Source organism: Palaemon carinicauda, chromosome 14, assembly GCF_036898095.1.
Source record: "Palaemon carinicauda isolate YSFRI2023 chromosome 14, ASM3689809v2, whole genome shotgun sequence".
NCBI classification, from domain to species: domain Eukaryota; kingdom Metazoa; phylum Arthropoda; class Malacostraca; order Decapoda; family Palaemonidae; genus Palaemon; species Palaemon carinicauda.
Window position 1 is genome coordinate 17,914,560 of NC_090738.1, and position 12,179 is coordinate 17,926,738.

General features: G+C 39.1%; 1 protein-coding gene across 6 annotated transcripts in view; it reads left to right on the top strand.

Annotated features, from left to right (window-relative positions):
• Tlk (Tousled-like kinase) overlaps positions 1–12,179 on the top strand; it is a 292,570-nt gene that overhangs the window by 246,305 nt on the left and 34,086 nt on the right. For all 6 annotated transcript variants that reach the window (XM_068386844.1, XM_068386848.1, XM_068386843.1 and 3 more), the window contains exons 7-8: positions 3,979–4,189; positions 5,453–5,574. In XM_068386844.1, the coding sequence (XP_068242945.1) occupies positions 3,979–4,189; positions 5,453–5,574 (333 nt within the window). The remainder of the gene's footprint in view (positions 1–3,978; positions 4,190–5,452; positions 5,575–12,179) is intronic.

Below are 12,179 nucleotides of genomic sequence, written 5' to 3' on the forward strand. Positions count from 1 at the left end.
AGTTGAAAAGGTACCTATTGAGGACAAAACTTCAGTGAGTAAAGGAAATATGAATTGAAAATAGAAATTATGTGGGAAGAATAGAAAATAAATGAACAAAATATATGAAACATATTTTAAGACTTGTCCAACCCGCTCAATAAAAGCATTATCATAATGCTTTAGCTTTTGATGTTCCACCAATTTAGCTGTTTGATGAGAATCATTCTACAATTTAATCACAGCCATACTGAGACGAGAAAAGTCAACGCTGCATACCAATGCTATATGTTTGGTATAGTATGATAAGAATAGTACAAATTATGACATTTTATACATGAGGTACAATGAGGTGATTGAATGACAATGCCAGAGATCAATACTGTACAGTATATCGATCAGGGATAGGAAATTTCTCGGCCAATCCTTTGTCCTTTGAGAATATCATCTTTTAAGAAGCAACCTATTTGGAATTACAAATCTGATAAGGAATTAAAACATATAACCAACTGTAGGATAGTGGACGTATTTCAAAGGGAATGTTAGCGTAATTGTGTCCTGTCTTTAAATAGGTCACACTGATTTGTCTTGCTCATTTCAGTGAGTAACCTACACAAACCAAAATAGAATGCAGAACATATAACTTTAAAAAAGTAATGTGATTGATCAGACTTCAACCAAAAATTAAGATTTTTTAAAGAAAACTTAAAAATATTTGGATTTTCAGGTCAAACTTTTAAATGTTTATGAGACCCATTGTAGCCAGAATCTATTATTCCCTTTCATATTTTTTTTTTAATGTGTTGAACTCCTCTTCATATACTGTAAATCCTTTCTTGTTGAGAAAAGCAAACCAAATTTCTTAATTGTGACTTGAAAAATATATTAGATACAATGAAAATTCAGGCAAGTAAAGTGCATATCAGTTGAAAATAATTTCTATAAAAATCAGCTTTAAACAATTTTTCTAGCACTAGAATTTTCCTTTGTGTTTGTACATGCAGTACTTGTACTGTATCTAAAATGTATACTTATGCAGTACTGTGCATACAGTACATGTACTGTATCTAAAATGTATGCTTATGCTGTAGCCTTGAACATCATCATGTAACAGAGTTTAACTTGGGACATTAATGCCCTCAATACATAATTTAAAGGGATTGATGAAAAAGCTTTGGAAGTTTTGAAAGTGTAGTTCCACAAATCAAATATACCTGCTCTTATCGGTGGTACTGTATATTAGTTTGTTCCAACACGGAGTACTTACCTCGAACTACTTTCTTAGGAGTATCTGGGATCTCCTCCCATCCGACCAGAGTTTTGTGTAGTTTACCCTACTCCTGTTTTCTGTGAGGGTTAACCTCAGGCGGAGTGATACGCGCCCTGAGGCTAACCCTGGGTCAGGAAGCATGCTTGCTTAGGTCTCCACCTCCAGTAAGTTCTCTGGTCGCGTCGCGACATCTCGACGCTCTCCTTAATCCCAGTGCGACTCTTTGTGTCCCCGACCCCCTTTGTGTCTCGCGTGGTCCCCACGTGGTATCCTTGTGCCTTTGCCTTTGTGTCTCCGCGGTCCCACGTGGTACCTTTGTGCTTCCCTTGTTCCTTCCCTTTGCACTCCTGTGTCTTGCGGTGTGTTACTAGTGCGACATGGAGCATCCTCGCCGTTGTCCTGGACCTATGGCCGGAAAGTCGTGTGGTGTTTTCCTGTCGAAACCGGAGGTGGACCCGTACTCCTTGTGTTCGTCGTGTAGGGGCAGTGTGTGTTCCCCTACGGCCACGTGCCCGGAGTGCGAGTCGTGGAACGAAATGCAGTGGGTGCGCTTCGGTACTAAGAAGAAGAAGGCGTCCAAGAGGTTGCCTAAGAAAGCAAGCATCTCTTTTCCCCTTGCGTCTCCAGGAGTGTCGTCAGATCGAGCCTCCCTACCACCTTCCCCTACCCAGTGTAGGGGACGAGGGTACTGTATATTAGTATTTAAAATCCATTATATAGCTCAATTTTCAAGCAGTTTATAATAGTGGATCTATTTGTAGAATAGTGAATCTGAAAATGAAAATTTAAACAAGATTGAACCAATTTTGGATAGTGTCCTTTGCAAAATAGTATGCTACATTGCTTCAATTACAGTACAGTAGTCACACTGGCCATCTCTAGTTGTTGCTACTGAAGGAAAATCTGGAGAAGTTACTTATTTCCGTTGGATCTAGAATGTCGTATGTTGACAGGCTCGTTGGCCTGTGATTGGGTTGCCCATTTACCTGGATCCTTGGTAAGGGCTGTATGGTTGCCAGCAGAGTAGTACCCCATTTTAAATATCTTAACTTGAACGTAGTTGGTTGTCACAAATTACAAAACTGCCATCACCATCCTAGGAGTTAAGGCAGTCCCTAATCTCATGTCATTTTTGCATCTAGAAATGGAGATTGTTATTAAGGTTGAGGAATATTGTTACCATTGTCCCAAGGTTTGTCAGAATTACTATACTTCCATTTATACACTAACCTCTTCAGGTGGTTCCATTCATAGATTTGTTCAAGATTGTATTTTTTGGCTGCTCTGGCATATTTTAAGCTAGTTAAGTTTTCTATCGGGTCTGTTAGTGTGATTTACAGTTTTTCGTAATGATGTTTGTTCTGGATTTTGTGGCAGACATAATCTGTAGTCTCTCCATGTCATGTCCCTCTTTTTTAGCCTCTAACCTTTGCCATGTTTGCCTTTTTTATTTTTTGTTCTGTCCAGGTGTTGAAGGTGTATATTTTATAGGCCCTTCATTCTCAGACTACCCAACACTACTGCGAATAATAGAATTGCTTTTACTTTGACCTTGCTATTAGTATTGCTTATTTGGTTGTATAGTAGGTCCTAAACTAATAGATTCTTTGATAATATTTGCCTTTGGTAACAATGTCCCTGTAGTAAATCCTTCTTTTTTAACATTCAAAATAACTCCACTGCTATCAATAGTTCTTCCATGATTTTGGGCGTAAACTAAATAACTTTTTATTTAAAATCTATAAAGCTGAATGGTTACTTTTATTGGATTTTAAAGATCCGTGAGGAAAATGCTTTTTCCTAATCTCCGACTTTCAAGTATGACCGGAAACTTGCTTCTGCTCTTTAAGTATGGTCATTCCAGTTTTTAACGCATTTGGCTTTACTGTTATGGATGTTTGATTTAGATTTCTCTTCATCCCTTCAAGACCCTCCTCTATCATCTGCTTTGGCAGCATTATGAGGTTTGTCTATTCTGTATATAATATGTTGACCATTTCTTTTATTTTCTCTGGCCTTCAGACTAAGTACATAATTTCTTTTCATCCAAAGCCCAGCTGATTCTCTAAGGAGAGATACCAGATCTTATTTGTTTTTATGCCTTGCTGTCCTTGTTCTAAATATATGCCTTTGACCTTCAGCCAAAATGGCTATTTAAGTTACATGATGAATTATGGTAATAATAAACAATGGTTTTACAATGAAAACCATTAATCACAGGGTGATCATCTGGTTGGGGGGGGGGCACTTTCTTTCTTGTACAATGGAATGCAATAGCAGACTTTTTATCTTACTTCCAAACAGCTTGGTGTTACTAGAATTTCTTGATCATTTGAGGAAGCTGTGATAGGTGTACAATTCATATTTCATTTTATATGTCTAGTGACTGTGTCTTTCGACTTTGACTGCTCATTTTTCGTCATTCAAAACTTTATTTTGGTAGCTATTGGTTGATCAAGTATTTAAAATTTCAAACCATTTTATTACAAGCACCCCTTGAGGTATATTAGTCTACCTTGCTTTTATCTTACATAATTCTTTTTCAATCTTATCCCATTGTAAAATTAACAGTTGTGAAGTTATTTTGTTTAGCCGGTAGTATGTTTTCAACTCTATACGAAGGGGCAGTGTGTGGCACTCCTTATTTTGTGTTTTTAATAGAAGATATATTTCATGGAAGTATAATAGCTACAGAACTAAACAGTTTTTAACTTCTTTTTATATTCCAGACGGCAAGAGGAACTACAGTCAGAGAGAGAGGAGATAGACCGGCAAAGAAAGCTCCTCTTAAAAAGGAAACCAAATGAATCGGGTAGCAACGCTCGAAAACGCGGCTCAAATAGTCAAAACCAGTCGTTAAATCTTCCAAATGGTCTAGGGGACCATGACCACCGGGACCTGACTATTCAAGAGTATTATGAATCTGAAGAAATATTAAAGGTTAGTTTATGATATAGTATGCAGAAAATTAAACTAGAGAAATTACCGTATTTTCATTGCATTTAAGCATATATTGTTGAAAATAGTCTAGTTGTACATTGCACAAGGAGAAACATTGTATATTTCCGCGCACAAGACGACCAGCTTAGGTTAGCTTTTGTTGTATAATTAAAAATCCAAAATAAAGTAAATAAAGACCATTTTATATCATGCTTATGTTAAACACGCAATATTAAACCGAAACCATTGCTTTGTTTACGTTTCATCAACGATAATAACGAACAAACGAACGCATTCGCACATCTGTGTATAAGTTGGCTTTTGCAACAACAGATATCTTGCCTAGTATTGATTATGAAATAATAATGTTAATTTTGTTTTACTTACTTTATCCTTAGTAATTAAAAATAATTGTAATAAGAGCTATTCTATATAAAGTTTTTCCTAATAAACACTGCCTAGAACAGAAAATGTGGTTTTGTTCACGTTGCATCGCCAATCATAATGAACAAACAAACAAACACATTTACACATTCAATCAATAACTAACAATGCTAAGAGCTTTTAGTAACAATGTTATTACAAATATTTTACTTGCCATATCCCTAAAAATTTTTACACATTGCATAACAGAAAATTGGAGAAAGTGAGGATAATTCAAGTCATGGTGGATATTTAATGGAAAATAAATATGCTAATCTAAATTTGATTACTTATTAACGATACCATTAAAATTATCGAAGGTTACAGAAAGAGAAATTTAAAAGATTTCTGATAACACAACCATAACTCAATGTTTACATTTTGTCAGCTGATGTTTATAAATGAAAGTCACAGTATTTCAGTTTAAATTGCTTTCATTTTAACAAACTCATTTTTAAAGCACCGGTAATAATACTTAATACCAGCAATAAAAATAAAGTAGGATGCATAGAGTTTAGTGCAGGTAAAAGTGCCTAGCATAAGCTGGGTTAGATTAGCCTAAGCCTACGGTAGGTCTCAAACTTTACCCACAATGTTTAAGACGCAGGGCGATTTTTTTTAGCCTAAGTTTTTTGAAAAAAGTGTCTTATAGGCTGTCAAATACAGTATGTATAATGGAATTGAGTACCATTATTATTCCAATGTTGTTTTAAGGTAGTTAGAAAAAATTTATTTCATCACCCAGTCTGTCTGTCAAGCTATAATCAGAAATAAAAAGTTAACTATACGTATAATTTGAAAAGATCATTTTATTTTCATCCTTTTATTTTTCATTAACAGTTAAGGCAAACGGCGCTTAAAAAGGAGGATACGGACCTTCAGCAGGAAATGGAGAAACTCGAAAGAGCGAGAAATTTACACATTAGGGAACTTAAAAGGATTCATAACGAGGATCAGTCCAGGTAAGTTCATTCATTGACGATTTCCCCTTTATTTGTCTTACAAATAAATGGTAGATATCATAAATTATGTTTTATGAGGTAGAGGAGTTTACTCCAAGAGGTTAAAGATTGCGTATTGTTTTGGGAATGTAATTCTTTCAGGATATATGGTTGATGCCCTCTTTCTGAAGACTGCCTTTTAAAATTGAAAGAATAGATTATATTAATATCTGGGTTGGATCCTTTGGTTCTTGATGCGTGTAAGTCAGGATAAGTTGCAAAATAATAAACTAATCGAAATAATAAAAAGATAACATGAACATGGCTACGTATGGAGAGGACAGAAGTGAGGTTTTTAAAATGAAGATGAAGTTAAAGAAAAGGTAACTCTTGATAACTCACCAGATATCTTTGGTACTTCTCTGAGTCTCCCTAACATGCTGTTTGTAAAAAAAAACCAAGGGGAAGAGTAAATATTCCGAAAAGTGGACTGAAGTGTACATTAAGCCAAAAAGTAAACATCAGGAAAGGTTGAAAATGACGTATGACGAAGTGCAAGTAATAGAAACTGGCAATTTAGAGGAGGAGTGGAAGTTAGTAAAAGAAAATTTTGTTGGGATTGCAAGTGATGTGTGTGGCAAGAAAGTTGTTGGAGGCAGCACGAGGAAGGGCAGTGAATGGTGGAATGAAGGAGTGAAGGTAAAAGTGGAAGAGAAAAAGAGGGCTTTTGAAGAATGGCTGCACAGTAATAGTATAGAGAAGTATGAAAAATATAAAGAGAAAAATGTGGAAGTCAAGTGCAAGGTACGTGAGGCAAAGAGGGCAGCTGACCTGAGGTGGGGTCAGGGATTGGGTCATTCATATGAAGAGAATAAGAAGTAGTTTTGGAAAAAAGTGAAGAGAGTAAGGAAGGCTGGCTCAAGAATTGAAGAGACCGTGAAAGATGGAAATGGAAGGTTGTTGAAAGGAGAGGAGGCAAGGAAAAGATGGGCGGAATATTTTGAAAGTTTACTGAATGTTGAGGATAATAGGGAGGCAGATATAATTGCTTTTGCAGGTGTTGAGGTGCCAGTGATGAGAGTGATTACAATAGGTGAAGTGAAGAGAGCACTAGATTAAACGAGAGTAGGAAAAGCGTCTGGTATGGATGGTGTGAGAGCTGAGATGTTGAAGGAAGAGGGTGTGACTGTGCTTGAATGGTTGGTGAGATTGTTTAATATGAGTTTGTTCCAACACGGAAACTTGCCTCGAAAGTTGTAAGAATCAGATTTTTACAGTAAGGCAGATATGCGAAAAATATTTAGCAAAAGGTAAGGAGGTGTATGTTGTGTTTATGGATCTGGAGAAAGCGTATGATAGAGTTGATAGGGAAGTAATGTGGAATGTGATGAGGTTATATGGAGTTGGTGGAAGGTTGTTGCAAGCAGTGAAAAGTTTCTACAAAGGTAGTAAAGCATGTGTTAGGATAGTAAATGAAGTGAGTGATTGGTTTCCGGTGAGAGTGGAGCTGAGACAGGGATGTGTGATGTTGCCGTGGTTGTTTAGCTTGTATGTTGATGGAGTGGTGAGAGAGGTGAATGCTCGAGTGCTTGGACGAGGATTGAAACTGGTAGACGAGAATGGCCATGAATGGGAGGAGGTAAATCAGTTGTTGTTTCCGGATGATACTGTACTGGTTGCAGACGCGGAAGAGCTCTGCCGATTAGTGACAGAATTTGTAAGGGTGTGTGAGAGAAGGAAGTTGAGAGGTAATGAGGGTAAGAGTGAGGTTATGAGATGTACGAGAAGGGAGGGTGGTGCGTGGTTGAATGTCATGTTGAATGGAGAGTTTCTTGAGGAGGTGGATGAATTTAAGTACTTGGGGTCTTGTTGCAGCAAATGGTGGAGTGGAAGCAGATGTATGTCAGAGAGCAAATGAAGAATGCAAAGTGTTGGGGGCAGTTACGGGAATAGTAAAAAATGGAGGGTTGGGCATAAATGTAAAGAGAGTTCTGTATGAGAAAGTGATTGTACCAACTGTGATGTATGGATCGGAGTTGTGGGGAATGAAAGTGACGGAGAGACAGAAATTGAATGTGTTTGAGATGAAATGTCTTAGGAGTATGGCTGGTGCATCTCGAGTAGATAGGGTTAGGAAGGAAGTAGTGAGGGTGAGAACGGGTGTGATTAATGAGTTAGCAGCTAGAGTGGATATAAATGCGTTGAGGTGGTTTGGCCATGTTGAGAGAATGGAAAATGGCTGTCTGCTAAAGAAGGTGATGAATGCAAGAGTTGATGGGAGAAGTACAAGAGGAAGGCGAAGGTTTGGGTGGATGGATGGAGTGAAGGAAGCTCTGGGTGATAGGAAGATAGATGTGAGAGAGGCAAGAGAGCGTGGTAGAAATAGGAATGAATGGCGAGCGATTGTGACACAGTTCCGGTAGGCTTTGCTGCTTCCTCCGGTGCCTTAGGTGACCGCGGAGGTAAGAGCAGTAAGGGATTTAGCGTTATGAAGCTTCATCTGTGGGGAATAACGGGGGAGGATGGGCTGTGGCACCCCAAGCAGTACCAGCCGAACTCGGTTGAGTCCCTTGTCAGGCTGGGAGGAGCGTAGAGAGGAGAGGTCCCCTTTTCTGTTTCATTTGTTTGATGTTGGCTACCCCCCAAAATGGGGGAAGTGCCTTGGTATATGTACGTATGTGTGTATATATATATATATATATATATATATATATATATATATATATATATATATATATATATATATATATATATATATATATATATATATATATATAGATAGATAGATAGATAATGTACTGTTTCATGCCAATCAGATATCTATAAAGAGGTTGATTATGAGTACCTACTTCAGCGAGAGGAGGGTTTCTCGTAAGTAATTGTTCTTTGAAACATGATGCAATCACTTATTTCAATTAGTGGGGGATATTATGGTCTAGGGAACCATCTCTGTCTTCTACCTCAGAATCCATTGGTCTAAATGAGCATACTGTATTTTAAACTTGTTGGGATTTCGCAATAGTAGGAGCTGAAGTAAATTAACAGTCTGAGGCTTTCAGAGAAGCGCTTGACTCTCATATGCTGTGCACCATCAGAAGACTTACTTATTAAGTGGTGTAGTACAACCACTAGGAAAAGCTTGAGGAGTTAGGCTAGGGTTCAAAACAAGAAAAGTTAGGCTCGAATCTCTCTTTGTCCAAACTCACTGGCCGCCTTAGATGGACAAAAGAAGCCAGAAATGCAAGGTCTAATGAATCTCATCACTATCATAGCTTGTTAAAGACTGAAGTGTTATGATCATGATCATCCCCATTGTGAACAAGTAATCTAGGATTCTGGTTTTTACCCTGAGCTTTTCTTTAATTGGAAATTTTAATCTAATTATCAACCAATAAACATACTTTTAATAAAAGAAACTGTAAGACTCACATTCCTCACAGCAATACTCTAAATCATAGTACTGTCACCAGCACAAAACACGCAAAATCTTCACAACGCTTCTGTAAATCACAATACTGCCCCTCACATAAGACACAAAGAGAATGCTGATAATGATCACTCAGAAATATTATTTTGAACATTCTATGCAGTAATTATTAGCAAATACGAGAGAATACATCTTTTCTAAACTAATAACCTTAACATTTTGTGGAGTAACTTACCATCAGTATAGCAGTTAAGATTGACAAAGAGGCTGAAAGATGAAAGCAGGTATGGCATACCCAACCCTAGGTTGTTGCCATTAACCTCTAGATTATCTTCATGCTGTACTATAGACCTGTTCCAATTGAAAGGAAAGAAAACGGGAGATTTTTAGTTTTTTGTGGTAAACATCTATGTAAGTCAAACATTAGATGGGTATGCAGATTACAAATTTCAATAAATATTTTATTTTTTATTGGAAGTTTCTTACTGTATTACTTCTAAATACAGGTACTCTATCCTATAAGAGGCATTCTGTTCCAAACAATTATCATGCTTAAGGATGATTTTGATTACTTGTGACCAAATTACCGAAAGATCACCCGAACGTTTTGCTTAATTTGCCTTTTTTTTTTTTTTTTTTAACATGGTGAAGAGGATAAGGAAAGATATTAGGTCCTTTGGGAAGGTGGATTGGCAGGTTTACTTAGAATGAGGGTTATTTGTTCCTATGCATAATACAAACCATCGTCCTTTAGGTAGGGAATACTGTATGTGTTCAACAAGAGCTGTACGGCCATTGAATCATTTTAATAAGCACTAAAACAAAAGGTGGGAGCAAGGGCAAGGCCCCCCTCCTTACCCATCAAAATCTCTGTATGTTTTCGGCAGCATTGAGTACAGACATACTAATGTGCCTTTACTCGAACTTTTTATTTTCTTTCTCTTTCTGTAAGCGAATGCTGGCTGTTGATTGTTAAAATGTGAAGCAAGACACTCGATTGTGGAAGAATGGACTTTACATCTGGTTTTTTTCTAAACTGGCTATAGAGCCATAATATGTGTTATTACTAGGGACATGATTGTTTGCTATCATCCCCATATGCTGAGTGTAGGTCGTGGCTTTCTTTGTTGTGTCAGGTGTATTCTTTGAGAGGGAGGAAAAGAGCTTTGCTTTTTCCCTCTGCTTATTGGGTGTGTCTGCTTTCGCCACTCCTGTACCTATGTTGGCGGGCTATAGGGCTTTGGTCGTGTGTGGGGTTACCCCGGTTGATTGCAGTACCTTATCCGAAGTTGAAGGCTCTTCTCCATATGTGCTACCACTGACGATGCGTGTGACCCAAGGAAGGGTTGGCCTCCTTAGGTCTTTCAGGTAAACTCCTCAGTGCCAGTGTCTCCCTTGGTGCCAGTAATGAAGAGTGTGATCAGTAGTCCCCATTGTCACTGTCTCCTGGGATGTATGCAGTAGTTACCCCTTCCTTGGCTCCCTGGTGGCGAGGATGTTCCATTCATCTCCCCTGATCTTTTTCCTGGTGGTTCTGGGGCTTCCATTCCCCTGTAAGTGTGACTATCCCTCCCCATGACAGATTGTGGTTCCTGTTGGAACAACCCCTTTGGAGAACGTCATTATCTGAGTTTCACGGTCTCTGACTACTCTGCCAGTAGAGCCTGAGGGTAGGGGCGGAAAGAGGCAGAAACCTGCACGTTGTTCTTCCTCTGACTCATCTTCGTTGCTGTCCTCTTCAACTTTCAACTCTGTTCATGTCCTCTAAGATGAAGAAGTCAAAGTTCAGTCAGCTGTAATCATAGTAAAGGGCTCTTTTCAACACCACCTCTCTTAAGAAGGGTGGGCAGCACCCGTGTGCCTCCCAACAGTATGGGAAGTAGCCATGGTCCTGTGTTTTGGAACCGATGGGCGGGGCTGTGTATGTAGGGTTTGACCTTTGGAGAGGCAGGGCTCAGTCTGAGGTAGCCAAGCTCAACTGATGGTATGTCTCTAAGTTTCCCCCCCCCCCCCCAACCCTGAGACTTGAGCACAGGGCCATGTAGGCCTTGTATTTTGATCCCTCCCTGGGGCTGATGCACGGGGCCTGGCCTATGACCGTGTGTCACACTTCCACGCCTCAGTCCCTCCACCATTCTGGTATCCTGTTGGGACAGGTTGTTTCATCTGCATGAGTTGGGAGCAGTGACCCTGTGTCAGAGCCCCAAGCTTCAGTGCTCTGGCTACCAAGAAGGACTGTTTTGGCCCTCTGGGGCCAATGCACTGGTGGGTCATGGCTCATGTCCCTGAACTACTTCAATATAACTAGATGGTACTGGAGTACAATTCTGTGGCTGCTGGTACCATTACACATGGCTTGATCCATGCCAAAAACACAATCTCTTTTGGACTTTGAGTCGATCCGTAATGCATACACCTCAGTTGCTGAGAGAGAGTAGGTACCAGCTAAGAGTGGAACTCGTGAAGTCAGGGCTAGGTCACACTCCTGCTGTTGGCTGGGTGTTGGAGTCTATATGTATCAGACCACCAACACAGCCTTTATTCTACATGAGTACTCACAAGTCCCTTGATGCGTCTGTTCTTGGTCTTGTGGTGGCTGCTTAAACAGTGGTGGAGGAAGCATCTTGCCTGTGGAAACTTGAAAATGTAAGTCTAGAATTTAGGCCGAATGACTGGCTCTTCACCTCCATTTTTTCTGCCCCTCTCTTAGGGACGAATCAAGCGAAGCATTACTTGCTGGATCTGAGGGGGAGGATGGTTGAATAAGTACCTAGTTAGATTAACATTTCTAGGGAAGAATAAGAACCTACCATGCCAGTTGTAGGGGGACTTCCACAAGGCAGTAAGTCTCCTTACCTAAAGGACGATGATGGTTTGTATATTGTGTAGGGACAATTCATAAATTTTTTAAGCAATTTGTATTTTTCCTAGCCATATAAACCTGAATTCTTAGGTCATACTCCCCTCCTCAACCATTCTCTTAGTCCTGAGCCAAAAGGTCTTCAGTGGAGAGACTTTGAAAGGTGAGAGGGCGGTGATCCTCGCCCTCTATCACACTTATTATTTAACTGCTCATTAAAATGATTCAACAGCTCATTAAAATGACTCAACAGCTGTCCAGCTCTCCCTGAAAACATGTTCCCTACTTAAAGAACTCTGGTTTGTATAGCTTGGAAAAGTATACATTACTTTTTTAGAA